The 20,864-nt window shown below is 45.1% G+C and overlaps 1 protein-coding gene across 2 annotated transcripts in view; it reads left to right on the top strand.

Moving 5' to 3' along the window:
* The window catches only part of GRHL3 (grainyhead like transcription factor 3), a 48,502-nt gene that overhangs the window by 25,529 nt on the left and 2,109 nt on the right, over window positions 1-20,864 (top strand). For both annotated transcript variants that reach the window (XM_072609316.1, XM_072609317.1), the window contains exons 8-15: window positions 604-698; window positions 2,828-2,986; window positions 3,986-4,064; window positions 5,114-5,247; window positions 7,062-7,096; window positions 8,885-8,973; window positions 9,910-9,995; window positions 13,717-13,781. In XM_072609316.1, the coding sequence (XP_072465417.1) occupies window positions 604-698; window positions 2,828-2,986; window positions 3,986-4,064; window positions 5,114-5,247; window positions 7,062-7,096; window positions 8,885-8,973; window positions 9,910-9,995; window positions 13,717-13,781 (742 nt within the window). The remainder of the gene's footprint in view (window positions 1-603; window positions 699-2,827; window positions 2,987-3,985; window positions 4,065-5,113; window positions 5,248-7,061; window positions 7,097-8,884; window positions 8,974-9,909; window positions 9,996-13,716; window positions 13,782-20,864) is intronic.

Here is a 20,864-nt window from a genome sequence, read left to right on the forward strand (position 1 = left end):
CATTTATCTAGTATCAAAGGCAAGATTGGAACTGTGTCTTCTGGATTCCAAGTCTACCTTCCATTCACTCATTTCATCAAGGATTTAGACCAGAAAGGACCTAGAGATCATCTCAGCCAATCTCATTTTAAAAGGGAAGGGACTGGCCATTGCTGGAACAGAAATCCACATCTCCAGACACTGGCTCATTTTTCTTCCCACTATATTCTCACTCAAGGCCAGACATTCTCCCCCTTCTCCATGGTTTGCTGTGACTGCAGAAAGGAAGAGGGATATAAGCAGTAGCGGGGTCTCCTTCCCAACTCTGCGTCTGGACCTTTACTGTGTTTACACACGTACACACACACACACACACACACACACACACACACACTCCCACAAAACAATTAGGGAGTCAGGTTCTAGCAGGGTACCTTGCACTGATCAGTTCTCCTTCAGTTTCCCCATCTGTATCACTGCATTTAGTAAGTAAGATGGCCTCAGAGACCTCGAGGTGGTCATTGGGTAAGAGCAACTGGGGCCAAGGGCATGGGTATGCTCCAATTTCTGAAGACTCCACCCCATGCATGAATCACTCCTAATTCAGCTTCATCTCATTTTCAGCGGACTGCAAAGAAAACTTCAACACTGTCCAGCAGATTGAGGAAGAGGCTTACAACGCTCTGTCTTTCGTGTGGAATGTGAATGAAGAAGCCAAGGTCAGTCCTCACAGATAGGACTGAAGAGTGAGCAACTGACAACCATAGAAAGTTATCACTGGCAGCTGATGGTTGGTCATTGCATTGATCAGAGCAGAACAAAGAATGTCAAATGTAGAACGTTAGAACATAGGACATGAGAGAGCATCCAATGGTAGAACAGAGACTGTAAGAGTTAGACGGGATCTCCTCATGACAGAATGCTATGACATGGAATGTTAGAGATAGAAGGCACTACAGAAGGTCACAGCTAAAAGGGTTGTTTAAATTGTTAGAATATCAAATGTAAGGGTTAGAAGGAATCTTAGGACCTAGAATGTCAGAGCTAAAGAGGTCTCCAGAACATTAGAATATAAGATAGAAAAGACTTCAGAAACCAGCCAATTCAGTCCCCTCATCTTAGGGAGATCCAGGGTTTTTTTCCATTCCAACACAATGCCTAAACCTAGATTTAGAAGTGGAAGGAATCTCAGGGGCCTTTGAATGTAACACCCTCATCTTATGTGTGAGGACCCCAAGGTTCACAGAGACTGAGTTGCCTAAGTCACATGGGTAGTACATGACAAAGGTAGGATTTGAACCCAGGTTCCCCCCAACTCGAAATCCTGCATTCTTTCTCCAGTACCATGTTGCTTCTGAAGTTCTGATACTGACGACTCTGTCACTTACTAAGTGACTATGTGCAAGCTCATTCCACTTGCTGGAATGAGTTGTGAACAAGTTGTTACATAATTTTGAAATGCTATGGAAATTATTAAAAGAGATCATTAATGAGAAGGCTGGGGGGCGGGGGAGGAAGGCTGTAAAGTGCTCTGCAGAGGAAAAGAATGATTCTTGTTTAAGCAAACGGCCATGTGGGGAATGGTCAGGAAGCCCTCCTCTGCCTCTCCTGCCTTTCCCTCCCCTTCCAGATGTAGAACAGCCCACAGCTGTCTTGTCTCTTGCCTCCCAGTGGGGTGGAGGAGATTGAAGGGAAGGTGGGTTTCGGTTGGGATTTTCTCACAGACCTCAGAAGGCCCTGAGGGGACCTGGGCCTTTTACAAGCCCGAGATTTTAACACACACATCTTTTAGTTCCGAGCTGTCTGAGGGGAAGGTATGCTTGGCATGTTGACCCCCAAGGCCACCATCAAGAGGATAGCTACTGGAGACAAGAGGCACTGGCCTGAGGTGGACTGAGGGGATTGGGAGAAAACAGCAGGTCTGGTGGAGGGGTTAGAGGAAGGAGAAGGATGCACCAGGCAGGAGAGAGGGGTCTGAAGCAGGCACCAATAGCTGCTCAGGAAGCAAGAGTGGGGAGGATCCATAGCCCTGTGTTTGAGGGACCTGCCATTGGGTATCACAAAGAGGTGGGCAGGACTTGTGATTTCATTGACATGGGGAAATACAATCCTGTATTACAAAAGAATAAGTGATCTGTTATTTATATCATAGACTGGCGACTGGTTTTGAGGGATTCCTTGACTTATCCAGAGTCAAGCCACCAGTATATGTCAGAGTAAGGACATGAACCTAGGTCTCCCTAACTCTAAGACCAGCTGCCTATCCACCACATCATACTTCCTCATTACTATTATTTAATAATAGGAGAAGGAGGTGCAGCAAGGCAAAATGGATAGAAAGCTAGCTTACTTCAAAGACCATTCAGTGCCCAATCCTCTCATTTTTACAGATCAGTAAACTGAGGCTCTGAGAACAAAGTGATAATAATACTCGCATAATTTATCTCTCAGGGCTGCTGTGAGCAAAGTGCTTTTTGAGCCTTAAAAGGTTAGAAAAGGACTGTGCTATTTTGACTTCTCTCTGTGGAAATATTGAGTTGTGTTGGAGAATCTAAGACGTTGAAGCTAGAAGGGACCTCAGAGGTCATCTTGCTCTAGAGGATACTGAGACTGAAGGAGAAAAAAACTTATCTAAGTTCACACATTGAATTAGTGTCACCGTCAGGACTATGATCTGGGTCTCCTGCCTTAGGATTCAGGGCTTTTCCCATAATTCTATGCTGTTTTCAATGACAATCCCGTTAGAAACTGGAGAATGTTTGGGCCAACCTTGAAGTAAAGGGCAAAACCTAAAATGCTTCATCCTTGGAAAGACCACTCATCTCTTCACCTCCCCCCTCTCCCCTAGGTGTTCATTGGAGTCAACTGCCTGAGTACAGACTTCTCCACCCAGAAAGGGGTAAAAGGTGTCCCACTAAATCTCCAGATAGATACCTATGATTGTGGTACAGGGACAGACCGCCTGGTGCACCGAGCTGTCTGCCAGATCAAGATATTCTGTGACAAGGTAATGGGGGCTCAGAATGGTCCAGGGACTGATACCTCTCCCACCTCCATTCTCCTTATAGCTGGGGAAATCAGAGTGCTCCCTCCCACACTTCTGAGACTCTTTCTTCCTCCAGTAAGCACAATATAGGCTGGGTAAGGGCTAAGGATCTCAACAATATAGAAAATAGCACTTAAGGAACCTTATAACACAATATTAGAACGGGAAGGGTCCTTGGAACACAGGATGTGAGTGCTGGGAGGGCCCTTAGAACAGAGAATCTCAGGGCTGGAAGGGACCTTAGAACACTGAATATTAGAATTAGAAAGGGTCTTAGAGACCCCCTCTTTTTGTATGGAGGAGGAAACTGAAGCCCAGAGATGTGACTTCTCCAGTCACGCAGTTATTACTAAATGACAGCACCTCAAACCCAGGTGTTCTGACTTCCAATCTTTAGATCTGTACTATAGTGTTATTTGGGGGGGGGGGGTGAGTGGGTGGATGTGTAGATGTGGATATACATGTGTATATCCTGTCTCCCCAGTCAGAATGCAGTCTCCTTGACCAAGACTTAGCCTTGTATCTCTCCTACAACCTTTAGCTCAGGCTGCTCACACATCAGTCTCTCCACAAGTACTAATTGACCTACTGTCATCCTTTGAGAAGTCAGAGCTTTGTCCCCCTCTCACCCTTCAGCATCCGTGCAAGCTTTTTGCCTTAGGAGTCTTCCCCCTTTAGCTGTTGTGTCCTAAAAGTTGCCCCAGAAGGTGGGGCAGCTGGGGATTTCAATGGAGGAAGTCATTCCTAGGGTGGGGACTGGGGCAGGGGCTGAGGCAGGGGCTAGGATCCTATCACAGGCCCTGGGCTGGGTAGGGCTGAGCTGTCATCATTTCCTGGTCTTGCTCCGTAAAGAAAACATGACATGGTAGTTTACACATATTGTAAGATGCAAAGCAGCAGTTATGAAAGCAAACAGCCCTTTGCCCGGGGTGGTTTGGTGACTCTCATTTCCCCACACAGGGAGCAGAGAGGAAAATGCGGGATGATGAACGAAAACAGTTTCGGAGGAAAGCCAAGTGTCCCGACTCCAGCAACAGTGGTCAGTATGATACCTGGGGGCAGAACAGCTGGTACCTCCTCTCCATATACAACAGCTGCTAGGGGCTCACAGAATGCCTTTGGGGGGACAGGGAGGGATAGGGATCAGATACAGGAGCCTGGATGGGAACAGTGGCTCCTTGGCTTCTCTTAGTGAGATCCTCCGTGTCCTGAGTAGAATTCCCCAGGACAGAGAGTGTAGAATCATGGAACCATAAAATGTTAAAAAACTAAAAGGGGCCTTACAGCATAGCAGATTAGCAGGTTAGTATGAATAACTATGAATTAATAGTTAGCATGACTAATGATCAGCGAAGTGGTGCACTAGATAGAGTACTGGTTGTGGAGTCAGGAAGACCCGAGTTCAAATCTGTCCTCAGACACTTCCTAGTTGTGTGACTCTTACATGCCTCAGTTTCCTCATCTGTCAAATGAGAAGGAAATGGCAAACCACTCTAGTATCTTTGCCAAGAAAATTCCAAATGGGGTCACAGAGAGTCAGACATGACTGAACAACAACAATGAATATAAAGTTAAAGAAACATAGATCTTGGCGAGAGTATTAGAAGGAGTCTTGGAACATAGAATATTAGCATATAAAATGTTAGGACTCAAAGGATTCTTAGAATACAGAATGTGGGCATACAGAATATCAAAGCCAGAAGGGTCCTTCCAACCTGAAATGCTGGCATGTTCAATTTTAGAGCTATGAGGACCTTTAGAACATAGAATATTAGAGTTGAAAAGGACCTTGGAATGTAGAATGTCAGACCTGAAAGGGAATTTAGAACACAGAAAGTCAAAAATGAGAAGGGCCTTAGAAAAAGAGAATGTTAGATCTGGAACCTTCTACCCGTCTACCTTCCCTCATTTGACAAAAGAGTAAATTGAAGCCCAGAAAAGAGAAATTACTTATCCATGGCCATACAACAAACTAGTTCATACTAGAGCCAGGATTAGAAGTGAGTCCCTTGGCTCAGGACTCTTTCTACCAGCCTCTGCCAGCTACTGGAGCTATCTTCTCAGGTTAAATTGCTTTTTCCTCAACAGGTCTCAAGGGCTGCCTACTCTCCAGTTTCCGAGGCAATGAGACCACCTACCTTCGACCAGAATCTGACCTGGAAAGCCAGCCTGTTCTCTTCATTCCCAACATCCACTTCTCCAACTTGCAACGGAATGGCGTGGTAAGGGTCAGAGAGTGGGTCCAAGCAGCCCAGGGCCTGAGACTTAGAACCAGAAAGATACATCTTCATGAGTTCAAATCCAGCCTCAGGCACTTCCTAATTGTGTAACCCTGGGCAAGTCACTTAACCCTCTTTGCCTCAGTTTTCTCATCTGTAAAATGAGCTGGAAAAGGAAATGGCAAATCTAGTGTCTCTGCCAAGAAAACCCCATATGGGGTCACCAAGAGACTGAAAAATGACTTAATAACAACAATAAATAATGGAAATAAAAAATGTAATAATGTAAGTACATCTGTAAAGCACTTAGCAAACCTTAACTTTATCATGATTATTCTGGGTGGATTCCCCACTTCCTCCTCTATTATGTTCCCTACATAGAGGCACTTAAACGTGCCAGTGATGAAAGCAATCATTCCCTTTGAGGACAGAAGTATGATGCAAATTAGAATCTAAATTTGAATAAATTAGAAGCTGGTCATGACCAGGAAGAAAGATTTCTCCAGAAGTTAACATCTAAGCGTGGAGAAGCTAGGATAGAAAGGCCTTCATGGAGTGAGGAGACGTGCTACATGGGACATCAATGGAATGGCACCATCAGCCTCCCTGAGGCCACAGCGGCAGCGTGTGGCGACATGTTGGCAAGGTCCCAGGCAGCCTCCTGACTCAGCCCTATCAGGGAGGTTATGGGTTCAGACAGCTCCATATGGTAACTTACAACATATGTTTATGAAATGTCTGGCCAAGTTTAAGTTGAGTCTGTAGCCGGGTTCAGGGAATGATGTTTTCAGAGCAAACTGAACTTATCGGGCCTTACAGGTCCCGAAACTATGACTGTGCCATCGTGAGTACCTTCTCACAAGCCCAGGATGGGAATTGGAGTGGGGGAGGGGGAGGCCTAGCTAGAGTTCAAGGGGTAAAAGATCCCAGGGCTTTACTTGACCACAAAGCTGATATGAGTCAGCAGTGGAAGAGTAAACTTCAGGTACATTATTATGAATAGTGATAACAGCTGGCATTTCTGTAGCATTCTCATTTGATTATCACAACAGCCCTCTGAAGCAGGGTACTATCACTATCCTCATTTTACAAGTGAGGAAACTGAGGCACAGAGAGATTTGTGACTTGTCCATTGTCATACAGTCAATAAGTGTCTGAGGCAGAATTTGGTCTAAGGTTTTCCTGATTCCAAGTCCAGTGCTCTGACCACAGCTTCACATAAAATGTCCGGAACAAAAGATGTCGGCTGTCTTCTGCTGCAATCAGATTCCTCCTCTTTGAGTAGCATTCCAGGCATCACATTTTAGGATGGATATTGACCAATGTTCAGAGGAGAATGTCCGGGATAGTGAAGGGTCTGGAGGTCATACCATATGAGAACGGATCAAAGGTCCTGGGAATGGTTAGTCTGGAAGAGAGGAGACTTGGGTGGGCTGGGGGTAGGGATGATAGGTGTGTTTGAGTATTTTAAGTCCTGTTGCAGTGTAGAAGAAGGAGCGATGGGGAGGAGTTCCAGAGAGACAAGTGTAGTTTTTATATAGTGAAACACAAGTGATAGCCCAAAGTGGGATGGCTTGCCTTGGGAGGAGGGGACTTCCACTTCAAGGTCTCTCACTTGTAGACAATGTTCTAGAGCAGTGAGTCACTAAGCCTGAGGCTCAATGGCCTAGGCTCCTGTATCTAGCAAGGGTCCGAGGCAGAACAGGACCCCAGGTTTTCCTGACTCTAAACACAATGCTCTAAACATTAGACCAGGCTGCCCCAAATGAAAATCCTTCACTATGTAATGGAATGCATCTTTCTTTTTGCATTTTCAGGCTGGTTCTCCTACCATCCACAATGGCACAAACAGGTATGAAGAACACGGTTCCTATTATTTCTCTCCTCCTCCTCTCCCTTCCAGTACAGTGCTCCTCCCCAGCCTGCTCCCTGTTCTCATGCCTACCTCCTGCACCCAACTGCCCCTGCACAGGCCCATTTACAAGCCAATGTCTGGAGCTCATTCTTCCCAAAGAAAGGACACAGGGTCAGAAATGGTACTAATAATTCTACCACTAATAATTCTCCATGAGTAAAGAAAATGAAATCAATGAAATGTGCTCCCAGTGCTGTGCTAAGGACTGGAGATACAAAGTAAGGCAACCCCTGGACCCCCTTCTGATGCTTCATTGTGGTACGGAGGTGACCCTAGGTTCTGCCAGGCTCTGCAGCCCTAGCTAGAAGGAACACACCAGGAAGGTGTTTTTAATCTGTCATTTAGGACCCAGCCTCCATAACAGTATGGGAGCTCATCATCTGATGCTTGGTCAACAGGGGAGGAGCTTTTTCTTTGCTATGGGAATTCATTCATTCCAATATTTATTAAGCACAGACTGTATGCCAGGCACTGTGCTAAAGATATATGAAGATGGCCGCCACCCCCAACTCATTAAGGCAGGGAGGGGCTGCAGCCACAGTGGTGAAAGAGTGTCATTGTTATACCAAGGACAGATATGTATGTATTAAACACCTACCGTGAGCAGGCACAGTCCAACGTCTCTTTAAGACTGACCCCCTTTGCTTGAAACAGTCCCATGAGAGAGGCCCAGTGGCTGCAGGGCGTGGGCCTCAACCACAGAGCTGGGGACCAGATTTTCCTTTCTCGTTGAAACTCCCCCAGTTTTTATTGGACTCGTTTTATGTGAAAACTCAGCTAATCTCTGGCGAGACAACCTCTTGTAAAACCAAACAAAATAGCAAGTCTCCGAGATGGCCTGGCAGATGGGGAGATTGGCTGGCGGCTTTGTGAGACAACTCGGTGCTGGGGAGGCATTCCTATTCCCTCCCCCATCACTTCATTCTTTCTGAGGGCTATTACCTGCAAAAGTTGTCATTTCATTCATTCCTCATTCATTCCTTCATTGGATGAAGATTTCTTTAGCACTATGTGCAAGATAAATGTTTTTTAATAAATGAACGCACATCTGCAGAACTCTGTGCTGATTTAATAAGATCTGGTCCATCCCTGTCCTTACCTTCTAGGAGGCAGGAAACATGGAAACACAAATACTTACAACATACCTTATATGACATAGGTTGGTCAGAGAATGGTGCCCTAAACCACTCCTGGGGCCTTTTCCCTCTACTGGTTGTTTCTTTGAGAGATGTAGAATCTCCACCCAGGGCTCTTAGCCTGGAGTCTATGAGCTGATTTTGATACTTTGATAGCTACATTTCAAAATAATTCATTTCCTTTGTTAATTTATGTATTTAAATATATCATTCCGAGAGGGGGTCCATGGGTTTCACCAGAAGAGATACAGGACAAAACAAAAATTAAGAGAATCCCTTGTCTGCACTGACCTCCAACCTCCCAGGTCACATTCCAGGGGTTTCTGACTGCTCTAGTACTGCCCCCACCAGAACACTGGCTTTTAAATCTAGGTCCAGTGGTGCTGTTTGGAGGGACCCCAACTTCATGCTTCACACCATTCCCAGCTATATGTCACCACAAGGCAAGACCAGTCCTACTCTTCCTCTAGCCCCTCAGAAATCCATCCATTGAGAAGACGGCCCCTTTCCACACAGTTCCTATGGCTGGTGGAGTCTCTCTCTTTGCTGCTCCCCTGACCTGGAATTGTCTGTGTTTCTGTCTCCTCAGGCTGCCTCTGAAACGAACCTGTTCACCCTTTTCTGATGACTTTGACCTTCTACCTCCCAAGCAAGCCAAGGAAGATGATCTCCAGAGAGGTAGGTGACTGTTCCCCCACCCCACCCTCACCTCCTACCCCTAGCACCATCTAAGAGGATCAGAGAGTTTAGAACTGAAAGGGACCTCTGAGGTCATTGAATACAGTCCCCCTCATTCTACAGAGAAGGAAAGCAATGCCCAGAGAGGGTTACAAAGTTCTCTGACTCCAACCCCCATGCTTTTTCCAGCATACCACGTTGATCTGTGCCCCATCCTCTAAGAGAGTCAGGATACGACAGCCCCTGATACTGCTCCAGGAGGGGCTAGCATCTGATATGAGGGATAAATAAATAATAATAAAGGTCTTCAATATACAGCTCTTCAAAGCTTATAAAGTATTTTATGAACATAAATGCATTTGAGAAAGGTGGAACAAATGACATTATTCCCATTTTAGAGATGAGCAAACAGGTTCAGAGAGAGGTGAAGAAATTTGCCACAGTCATACAGTTAGTAGGTGACAAACTCAATCTTAAACTAAGATCTTCTGAGACCAATGTTCTTTTTTGCAATACCTTTCGGTCTTGCAAGAAATGTGTCCTGCTCCTGGCCATGAGGGTAATTCTATCTCCAATGGGTGGACATTCTTCTAGGCTTGGACAGCGATATCTATGCTTACTTCATTCTGGGCCTTTAAAAAGTTTAGGAGGCTCATGATTTCATAGTATAGTGGGAAAAGTTGGATTTGGGATCAGAAAATGGATTAAAATCCCAATTTTACTTGTCATTGATTTGCCCCTGGGAAGGTTGATTAATCTCCCTGAGCCATGATTCTCTCCCTATAAAATGAAGGAGCTAGAGGGAACTGGATAAGCCATAAGGTCTCTTCCAACTCTAAATCCACTTGTCCTAGGATTGATCCCCCAGGGGTGAGATTATATTGGCCTCATTCTTCCCTCTTGCGTTAACTCAAAGCTGCTTTCTGTCCTTTGCAGTCTTGTTATATGTCCGAAGGGAGACAGAGGAGGTGTTTGATGCCCTCATGCTGAAGACCCCAGACCTCAAAGGGTTAAGGAATGCGGTAAGTTCTTTTCAGGTCTTCAGTTTACTTGGGGAAGGGAGAGGGAAAGAAAATGGTCCCCAGGGATCTTGGATAATCATAGAAGGATACAGGTATCTCCTCCTCCCAAGCTTCTCTTCCGTCCCAGATGATTAAATGGGGAAGGTTAAGGTCTTTCTTCTTCCTCCTCTATTAGTTTTCAAATTTAGGGAGTCAGAAGGCATCTTAGAGAATCAACTGTTAGAATGAGACATGATCTGGAAACATCAAATGTTAGAGAAGGGCAATCAGACCATAAAAGAGATCCCAAGGTTGTAGATTTGAAGTTGGAGTACATATTGAGAAGCCTGATTCCAAATCCAAGCTTACACCAAACTCCCTCAAAAGAAAAGTGTCAGAACTGGGAGAGCCCTTAGAACAGAGAATGGCAGGACTGGGAGGGGCCTTAGGACATGCTGGGAGGGACCTTAAAGATCCTCTAGTTCACTGCCTGCCTCAATCAGGAACTCCCATCACCACATTCTTGATAAGTTTTTTCCCATCTTCTTATGAATGCCTCTAGTGATGGAGAACTAGCTACTTCCAAAGGCAGTATTATATCATTAGGCACTCTATTAGATAGAAAGTACTTCTTTCTATACATGAAGCCCAAATTTGCCTCTGTATCTTCCATCCACTGCTCCTGCTTCTGCTCTCTGGGGTCAAGGAAACCAAGCCAATCCATCTTCCACAGGCCAGCCCTTCAAAGATATTTGATAACAGTTACCGTGCCTTCCAGTCCCACTCCATTGTCTCCCTTCCTCCAGGCTAAACATTCACCGCTTGTATTCCACACACATTTCTAAAGTTATACATAAGGCACAAGAGGGGATTCTAGATATGTCCGTTTCCTTTGCTTGATGCTGATATGGCATGGTTGTCAAGCCCTCCCCCCAATCCTCCCCCCTGATTACGTTCACTAGATGTAGACCACCTTGTCAGGTTCCTTCCTAAAATGAGGCCCCCAGCTTTGAGAGGGACACTCTAGCAGGGCCCCCAGGCCTGAGGCCTCCTCTCCTCACCAACAATGCTCAGACCAGGACTGCGGGGTCCAGACTCTCCTTCTAGACACCCTGATTCCATCAATAAAGCCTCAAAGCCACATCCCTTTTTTTCTCCTCTCTTTTGCTCTCTCATATGTTATTGACTCAGATTGAACCAGCCACCCACTAAAATCCCCACAAGGTTTTCATATTTTCAGCTATAATGAAAAAAGCCAACATCTCTCTGATCCTATCTAGGGTCCATTAAGGTGAAACCTGAAGCCCCACTTCTGCAGCTCTCCCTGTTCCCAGGGGATCTGGGGAGCTGGGTTGCGGGAGGGACACAGAAGGCATATTTCTGTGATGGTTATCTTCCTGGCTGCTATAACATTGGCTCCTTGGGAAAAGCACACGCTGTAAATTCTGCATAATCTGATGGCTGCTTTATGATGGGCCAGGGCCTTTGTTAGCCTTGCAAACCTGTTTGTCTGTGAGATTTAACAGAAATGAAACCAAGTGGTCTTGAATAGACTGAGATGGGGACATCCATAGGGCTCATTCACAGGTCTCAGCACTAGGAAGGACTTTCCAAACTGGCCCTCCAATAATGGGATGGGTTGCCTCAGGAACTAGTGAATTCCCTGACCCTGGAGGTGTTCAAACTGAGGATACATGACCATGCTATGGAGAACATTCATCCATTGGGAGAGGGATTGAACTTAATGACCCCTCAGATTCCTCAAAGACTAACTATGGACCCCGGAGTATCACTGGCTGGCTTAACTGTCACTCTGAGTCAGGCACTGTGCTAAGGGCTGGAGATGCAAAGAAAGGCAAAAATAATCCCTGCCCTTAAGCCGTTTACACTTGTAAACACACAGATACATCTAAGATACGTATAGAGCTGATAGAAGGTAACCTTAGAGGGAAAGGCTTTGCAGCTGTGGGAGAAGGGATGAGGCCAATTGGGAAAGGACTCTTGGAGAAGGTAGCATCTATGTTGAATCTTGAAGGAAGCCAGAGATTCTTAAAGTTGAGATTAGGGAAGGAATATTCTAGCCACAGGGAACAGCCTAGGCAAAGGCATGGCAGTGGAAGATGGAGTTTTGTGTTCAAGGAACAGTAATGTAGGATATGTGTGGACCCAAACTGTATGTGGATGGGGATTCTATGTAACAAGTCTGAAAAGATAGGAGGGGCCAAGTAGAAAGGAAAAGGGGCTTTAAATGACTACCAAAGCAATTTCTATTCAATCGTGGTGGTAATAGGGAGCCTTTGCAATTTATTGATAGGAAGAGGGAAGATAATAACCATTTATTTTATAATGTCTACTGCATGCCAGACCTGTGCTACATGTTCCTCCTCTTTCTCTCCTTTCTTTCCTCTTCCTTTTTCTTTCCTCGTCCTCCTCCTCTGTCTCCAATACTATCTCATTGAATTTTATTGAGTAGCGGGGATGATGTGGAGACCTACACTTAAGACAATTGGTTTAGCAGCTCAGGGAAGGGTGGTTTGGAGAAGAGAGAGACTTGAGGCAGAAAAACTCATTAGAGGGCTAATAAGAGTAGTCCAGGTGAGAGATGTTGAAGGCCTGAACTAGGAGGCTAGCTATTCAAGTGGAGAGAAAGGTATGAGAGATAGTGTCAAGTTAGAAAAGGTGAGATCTGGGAATTGGATGGATGTGTGGGGTGATAGGGTGACATTCAGTTTGCAAATCTGAGTGACTATGGTGGTCCCTTCAGCAGCAATTGGGAAGTTCTAAAGAGGTCCACCAAGGAGAACTGAATCTATGCTCTCACAGTCTTTCCTGATGCTGAGGGAGAGCTGAAGTATTCAGTGACAGAATCAAAGGAACATGGTTCCTCAGTTGCACATAGCTACTTTATCACAAGGAAAAGGTCCCAGGCCAACGTCTTCAGAGGCTTCTGCTCTAGAACCATCAGTCTTCAGGCTACTGACATCTCCCTTGTTCTTGCATAATACATGAGTGAGGGTGAAGGAGACTCTTCTCTCTGAGGCTCAGGCATCCCTAAATAGTTTTCTGCAGTTAATGACTTCGGCTAGTGTCACATGAATATTGCAGAAACATGAAAAGTTATACCTGAAATGGGTTTTGGAGCAGAGAAAGTCAGAATTGCAAAAGATCAAAGTTGCCCCGAGTTCTGACATTCTATATTCTCAGGTCCTTCCCAGTACTGATGTTTAAGAGCCCTCCCAACTCTGACATCCTGTGTTCTAAGGGCCCTCCTTGCTCTGACATCCCGTGTTCTAGGGGCCCTCCTTGCTCTGACATCCTGTGTTCTAGGGGCCCTCCTTGCTCTGACATCCTGTCTTTTAGGGGCCCATCTACTTCTAAAGTCCTGTAATCCTATGATTTTAACTCTCAAGTCCTTAGTTTTCTAATGGACAAAATTGAAGACTTCATATTATCTGGAAGATTATCTGGAATCTTACAGACCATCTATAGAAGGTTTGCCCAAGGCCACAGGCCCTACCTTCCTCCCAGGCTTATCCTGAGATCCCTGGAAGATAATGGATATGAAAGCTCTTTTGAAAGGCATAGTACACTTTACAGATGTGAGGCATTATTGTTATTTTTAAATGGTGGGGAAAGTCTACTTCCCCCACTCTCTCCACCTTCCTCCTCCCAACCCTACCTCTGCCCTGTTAAAATCTGGCCTTGGCATCATGCAAATGAATTTCTGGCTGTTCTCTTGCAGATCTCAGAGAAGTATGGTTTTCCTGAAGAGAGCATTTACAAAGTCTATAAAAAATGCAAGAGAGGGTAAGTAAATTAATGCTGGGAAATGTTGGCACTCACTTGTCAACAGCCTATGGTCTTAGCAAGGTTGTAAATCACAAGCAGGTCCAGCCCACTGGTGGGACCCAAGACACAAAGGGCTTCCTTGTGTCCAACTTTGTGGAGTTGGTGTCTTTGAGTGCCTGGCCTAAGTAAGAGTTCTAGGGGGAAGACAGTAGGGAAACAGCCCCAGAGCCCTCAAGAGAATGGGCTAAACTCACCCTTTACCCTCACCTCGTCATCTGGGAGAAAGAGACATAAAATCAGACATCCCAGCTCTGCCAGTCACCACCCATATGCTGGGCAAGGTTTCTCTGGGCCTCAATTTCCTTATTTGTAAATTGAGATGACCCTTTAAGGTACTGTCTCGTAAAAGACCCTTAGCTGTTAGTGTTCTACCCTTGTGCCTCAAAATTATCATGTACATACTTATTATGTTTTCATGTTTTTTTTAACCTTTGTTCTAATATCTTATATTCTAAGGGCATTTGGTCTTGTACCTTTCAAATGCCCACAGTGAAGCATCATCTGTAGAGTAGGTGCTTAGTAAGTACTTGTTGGATGAGATGGGATCTCAGGGCCAATGTTCTATGCTCTGAGACTCCTCTCAGCTGACACTCCATGTTCTAATGTACCTCCCAGCTCTGACATCCTATGTTCTAAGGGCCCTTACAGCTCTGCTATTCTGTGTTCTAAGGTCCCTTCTGGTTCTGAGATCTCTTCCCATTTTTTTCTTACATTTTAAGGTTCTGAGTCTGAGTGTATGAAGGATGGGTCTCATTATCTCCAAATGCTGAATGCATATGGTAGCTTGCCTGACCAGAGTGGTTATTAGCATAACAACTTGCCTCAAATAGATTTTTTCAGTCTTCAGGAGCTTGACCCCACTCTCATTCTCCCCACTTATGTAGACCAGAACAATTCTAGAAGTCATTGTAATGAGAGCCTGAGCAAGATGCTGTGGGGGAGACAATGAGGAATTGTGCAGAGAGATAAAAGCTTGTAGGAGAGCCTGCCTCAGACTAATCTGTCATAGTCAACTTGAAAGTATTTGGGAGTAAAACCATACAAGCCTTTAAAGGCTGACTGGGGGGAGGTTTGGAGATAATGTGGTGCAACTCCCCTCATTTTACAGAGGAGAAAACTGAGGCTCAAATTCCATAGGCAGTATGGAAAACCCAGAAGGAAGTTCAACCCCAGCTCGTTTGACTATTGGCAGGTGTTGAAAGTGGACAAAGTACTGGTCTCTGAATCAGGAAGACCTGGGTGCTGATCCTGCCTCAGGCATTTACTGGCTGTGTGTAGCTGGGCAAGTCATTTAACTTCTAATCAGCCTCAGTTTTATCATCTGTGAAATGGGGATCATAATAGCACCGACCTCCCAGGGTTGTGAGGATCAAATAAGATAACATCTGTAAGTGCTTTGCAAATCTTAAAGAGCTATATAAGTGCTAGGTATTATTATCATTATCATCAGTCTTACAAAGTTCCCACTCTACCACCATGCTGGTTTCCTTCCAGGGATCCCATGTCAATTGGGACAGATACATATATAACACTACCTGGAAAATCCAATAGACAATCAGAATTATTGGAGTTAAAAAGAATGAGATACCTTTGGAGACAAACTAGAGTCTTTCATTCTACACAAGGCTTCTTGCGTAAGCCTAGGTACAATTTGGAATGGCAGAGGAGAGGTGGGCAGAGAAGGGAGGGACACTGGCAGGAGCACCAGACTTAGTGTCAGGATACCCTGGTTTGGGATACTCCTTGCTGTGTGACCTTAGTGAAGTCACTTTCCCTCTCAGCCTCAGTTTCTCCATCTGAAAAATGGGAACCATAATACTTGTGTTTCCTACCTCAGGGGGTTGTTAAGAGGAAAATACTATACAAACCTTAAAGAATTATAGAAATACAAAGTGCTAATAAGGACTATAGGATTGTTTAGGAAACAGGGAGACCAGCCTGGCTGGTCTCCTGGGGGAGGGGAAGGTTTCATTCTATAGGGTAGTAGGACATAGGGTCCACAGCAAGTATTTAATGAGTGAGTTTTGAGTTGAAAAACACATTGAGGCATTAGCTAACATCAAATGAGAAAATGAAAGCAAATTGCTTTGTGAACCTAAAATTGCTGTATAAATGTCATTATTATTACCCAGTCTCCCCCTTCCCTTTTCTGCCTGCCCTGATGACTTCAGTCAGCATCCTCTGTTTTTCTGTTGAAATTCTCATGTACTGAACCAGGCATCTCCCTCCCATCGCCTGTGCACCCCCCCCCTCACAGCAGGGGGGGCAGGGTTGACCTCCTCTGAGCTCAGCCGGTGTCTGGGAAGCAATAGCCCCAATTTGCAGTCATTATGTGGTGGCTGCTGATTGGGGAATCATTATTTATGAGTGATTACCAGTAAATAATACCAAATGGTTCATTGAAACACTCTTCCCTACCTATCCCCAGTTCTGTCTGGACAATGACCCGAAACTGAGATCTATCTCCCTAAATCCCTCTCCTGGAGGATTCTCTTCTCCTGCCCCCTCCCCACCCCCCCCACCCCATACCCCCCAGCCCCAGCAGCATTGTACTCTTTTACTTATTAATAGCCCCTGGAAGGAGCCCAGGAATTCTGCCTCCAGACATTGTCTGGGCCTTTTCCTTTTAGAGGTTTGGTGAGTCCCCCTTACCTCCCCACCACCCCCTCCCCATAACGTTCCCTGGGCTGACAAAGTGCTGAGGGGAGGGACTGGGCAAGGGTGCTAACCACCTGTCCCTCTTCCTTCTGACCAACCCACCAAGTGCAGAGAGAGGACACATTAGAAAATCAGTAGCATCTCAGATATAGAATAGCCCTTTTCCTTTTCAAAATCAAGTGGAGGAAAGAGGCAGGTGAGATTATATCCCATTTTACAGATAAGGAAACTTAGACTCAAAACCGGAAGTGCCCTGACCAAAGTTTTCTGACTAATAAGGGATAAGATAGGAAAACTCAGAGTCTGTTCATAGTAATGATAGGTCACATTTACCTAGGGCTTTAAAGTTTATAAATTGCTTTCCCCACAACAACCTTGTGAGGCATAGATCTGAATTGGAGAAGGCCCTCAGAGGCCAGCTAGTCTAACTTCCTTATTTTGCAGATGAGGAAACTGAGGCCCTCAAAAATGGAAAATTACACAGTCAGTCTCAGAGGTTCAAAAATGTTCAAAAATAGGTGCTCTACCTCAAGAGCCAGAACTCTTTCCACACGCATCAAATCTCCTCCCAAGAAATCACAGTATTGCCCCATTTTGTAGATGAGGAATTTGTGTGACCTTCCTCTTGGCCACATAGTTAGTACTTGTCTAAGCTGGGATTTGAACTTGGGTCTCCCTGAACCCATGTGCTGTATGTTTAGGGTTTATTCCCTGGGCCATGCTGTCTCCCATTCACCACCATGATCATCTTTATCACCACAGACCACAAACTGAAGAAAGAAGTCTCCCAAATAAGGGAGGGGACTTCATGAAGGCAGTCAGCAGAGCAGAACTAGAATTCAGGAGATAAAGCAGTTCCAATTCTGGGTTCTGGCTCGGCCACTAATGTGGTGTATAACTTTTAAAGGTCTCAGTTACCTCACCTGTGAAATAGGAATAATTACTATTGCCATACCTACAGGCAGGAGGCAAGATTTCTTAACATCTCTTCCAGCTCTAAGATGTATGATTCTGTAATGAGCTCATCACCAGGGGCCCTGAGAATGACCGTGTGTGTGTGTGTGTGTGTGTGTGTGTGTGTGTGTGTGCGCGTGTGCTTTGTTTAGTTAAGTTTCGGTTTTAAACTGGAGTTCCTGTGCTCTCTGGAGCTGAATCAGAAGCCCAGCTCAGCACTGAATACTACCTTGCCCCAACAAGCCCAGAGTGACTTTCCCGTGGTTTCTTCTTTCTGACTTCCCTATCAAAACTCTCATCGTTTGGGGGTGGGGTAAGCAGAATCTTTGACTCTCCGTGGTGGTTTGGAGGATAAAATGTGATAGATTCTGGAAAGTTCACAAAGGGGAGGCATTAGTAGTCTGGGAGATTCCTGGAAGTCCAGTTGGGAGCCTCCCTCCCCAGTCTACCACCTGGAATGTTGGCAGCTTCATTGGATTTAAAGTAGAATGGGACTTTTGAACACAGAATGCCTGAGCTGGAAAGGTATTTTGGAAAATCAGATGTCAGAATTAGGCTAAAAAATCAGTGCAAAATACCCATAGAAGGTAGAATGATGAAAGAGGCCTTAAACTATAGAATTAAAGCTGAACAAGACATTGAGGCATAGAATGATAGAGCCAGAAGGGGCTGTCCTGAGAACACAATATCTGAGTTAAGTGGGATTGTAGAATATCAGAGTTAGAAGGGACCTTAGAACAGAGAATGTCAGAGGTGGGAGGGACTTTTGGATTCACTGAGTCCATCTCCCACATTTTCATAGGGATTAGGCTCACAGATTTGGAGCTAGGGTCCTAACCAGCCCAATGCCACATTTTACAGTTAGGGAAAGAGTGTCCCAAGTCCTTGCCAAAAGACATTTGCCACTGAAGTGGCAGAATCATGATTCATCCCCTCATCTTCTGACTCTAAATTCAGTATTCTCACCCCTACACACATGATATCACTTCTTTCCTCTAAGGAGAGGACAATTACAGTTCTCGATCATATGGCAAGGTGGACTTAGGGTGTGTCTCTTGGAAGATTCTGCTGAGGCAGGAACACCTTTCCCAGACGGTAAGAATTTCTAACCCTAATTCTGAGGTGGCCCTGATTGGACTGCTTCAGATGAGCAGATCAGGAAATATATCCCCCCAGAAATGCTTTTCTGAAGAGACCTGGCTCACTCCCCACCCTTCCCTGGGTCCAGTTCTCTCTGTAATCTGATAAACAGGAAATTCTAATAAATGGCCGAGTTTATTTTCATAAAGCTACACAGCAAGTCCTCTGGACAAAGAGAGATACCATCAGCCTTGCAAGCATCACTGAGTGCTTGGAAGATTAACTAATACATTGTTTTTGCTGGCCCCTGGCCAGGTTTTTAATGTGAAGTGAGACAGATAGTAGAGTAAAAATGACAATCGGGTCACACATTTTGCTTATTGTTGCTTTAGATGCTGGGGTATTCAGTCTCCTCTACACACATCTCCCAGCTGAAAAGACCAGAATCATACTGTTTGCAGAGGCTAAACAAGATGAGGTGGGAGGGAGATTAAAACAACAAAGTCTTCTTCTGGGAGGCAGGGAGGGAAAAGGCTAGAGAGGCAAGGTTTTACCTTTAACAAAGAAGTCTCAACAGAAGGGAATAAGTTCCTGCTTCTGTGACCCTCTAGAATTCACAGGGAGGCAATGTGTCTTAGTGGAAAAATCAGTTGGTTTGGTCAAATTCCACTTCTACTCTCTAGTATCTCTCTGAACTTGGGCAAGCCACTCTCCTTGTCTTAGCCTCAGTTTCCACATTGGTAAAATGAGGAGGTTGGACTGAGTACATGGCTTCTGAGGCCCCTTGCAGTTCTAGATCAGAGACCCTGGCTGGAATCCTGGCTCAGCTATTTTCAATCTAGGGGATCACTGGCAATAATCCCTGTGTCTTTAGCTTTCTCATCTTAAACTGACAGGACTGGACTAGGTGGCCTCTCAGGTCCCTGACAGTTTGAAATCTATGATCCTTTCATTCAATAACTCTCATGTCAGTGCTCTTGCAGCCTCAAAGCAGATTTTGGCCACAGGGGCCAAAGGCTCTGAATTTGACCAGGTCCCAGAGGCTCCTCTCTGGCTTTGCCCTACCTCCAAAACAGCAAGACAAAGGGCCCTCTGTGAAACTTACTGGGGAGTAAGTCTAAGTCCGATTCCAGGAAAGAACTCTTCTAACTGCCAGTGATCAACAGGGATGCACATGGCTCTGTGAGCACTCTAACCCCAAGCAGAGACCTTCAACCCAGAGAATTACAGCTCTGTGGATGTTGCCAGAGATAAATCTGTGAAGGACTCCTCCATCCTCAAGGCTCCATGGTTTGCCTAATGACTGGTTGGGGTTGAGAAAAAATTTCCCCACTCACTGCTCACCAGGACTGTATGATTCATCCTGCCCAACGTTAGGCCAGTGATGTCTAGTGGTTAGGTGTAGCAGCAGCTCTGGTGGGAGTCAAGAGAAGGGAAAGGTCCATATCACATGTGACAGTCCTCAGTGGCATAACAGACAAAAATGGCTTCAAGACACTGGTTTGCCAACCAGCTCTGTGATCTTGAACAGGATCCTTACTTCTTTAACTGTAAAATGGGTATAGCAAGATGGGTATAATCTGCCTCCTTGAAAGAAGCAAAGCAATCTGGAAACCTTAAAGAGTTACATAATAAGTCAATTAATATTGCTGCAATTGTGGTTGCTATTTTTCTAAGATCCTTTCCTGCTCGAATGTTCCACATTTTAAAGTTATTTCCACCTCTAGAATTTCATGTTCTGAGGTCCTCTACCACTCTGAAATGCTCGTTCCAAGAGCCTGCCCAGCTCGGATATTCAGTGTTCTAAGGGCACTTCCAGTTCTGACATTCATTGTTCTAAGATTCCTCTCAGTTCTAGTATTCTATGTTGTAAGGTTCCTCCTCTACCCAGATCTGATATTCTGTGTTCTAAGGAGACTCTCAGCTCTGATATTCCATGGTTTAAGATCCCCCCCAACTCTGACAGTCTGTGTTCTAAGGTTCTTCCCAGATCTGATGTTCTATGTTCTAAGGACCCTTCTAGCTATGACATTGTATGTTTTAAGGTCCCTCTCTATTCTGACATTTTGTGTTCTGAGGTCCCTCTTAGCTTCTACATTCAATGCCTCTGCAATTGTCCAATTGTTATGTTAAGGCAGCTGTACTCCGTAGTCAGGAGAGCCATCCACCTGATGAGACCCCAAAGAGGGAGAGAAATATTTAATGTAGTCATCAGGAGAATTTTCACATTTAAGAACCTATGGGCCTCATCTTGAATTCTCCAGTTACTCCCAGCCTTAGAGTACTTGAACCTTGACACTGAGGTCATTCCATCTTCAGGGTCTGCTCATTCTCTCATCTCTTCTTTTC

The sequence above is a fragment of the Notamacropus eugenii genome, chromosome 5, assembly GCF_028372415.1.
Source record: "Notamacropus eugenii isolate mMacEug1 chromosome 5, mMacEug1.pri_v2, whole genome shotgun sequence".
Lineage (NCBI taxonomy): Eukaryota > Metazoa > Chordata > Mammalia > Diprotodontia > Macropodidae > Notamacropus > Notamacropus eugenii.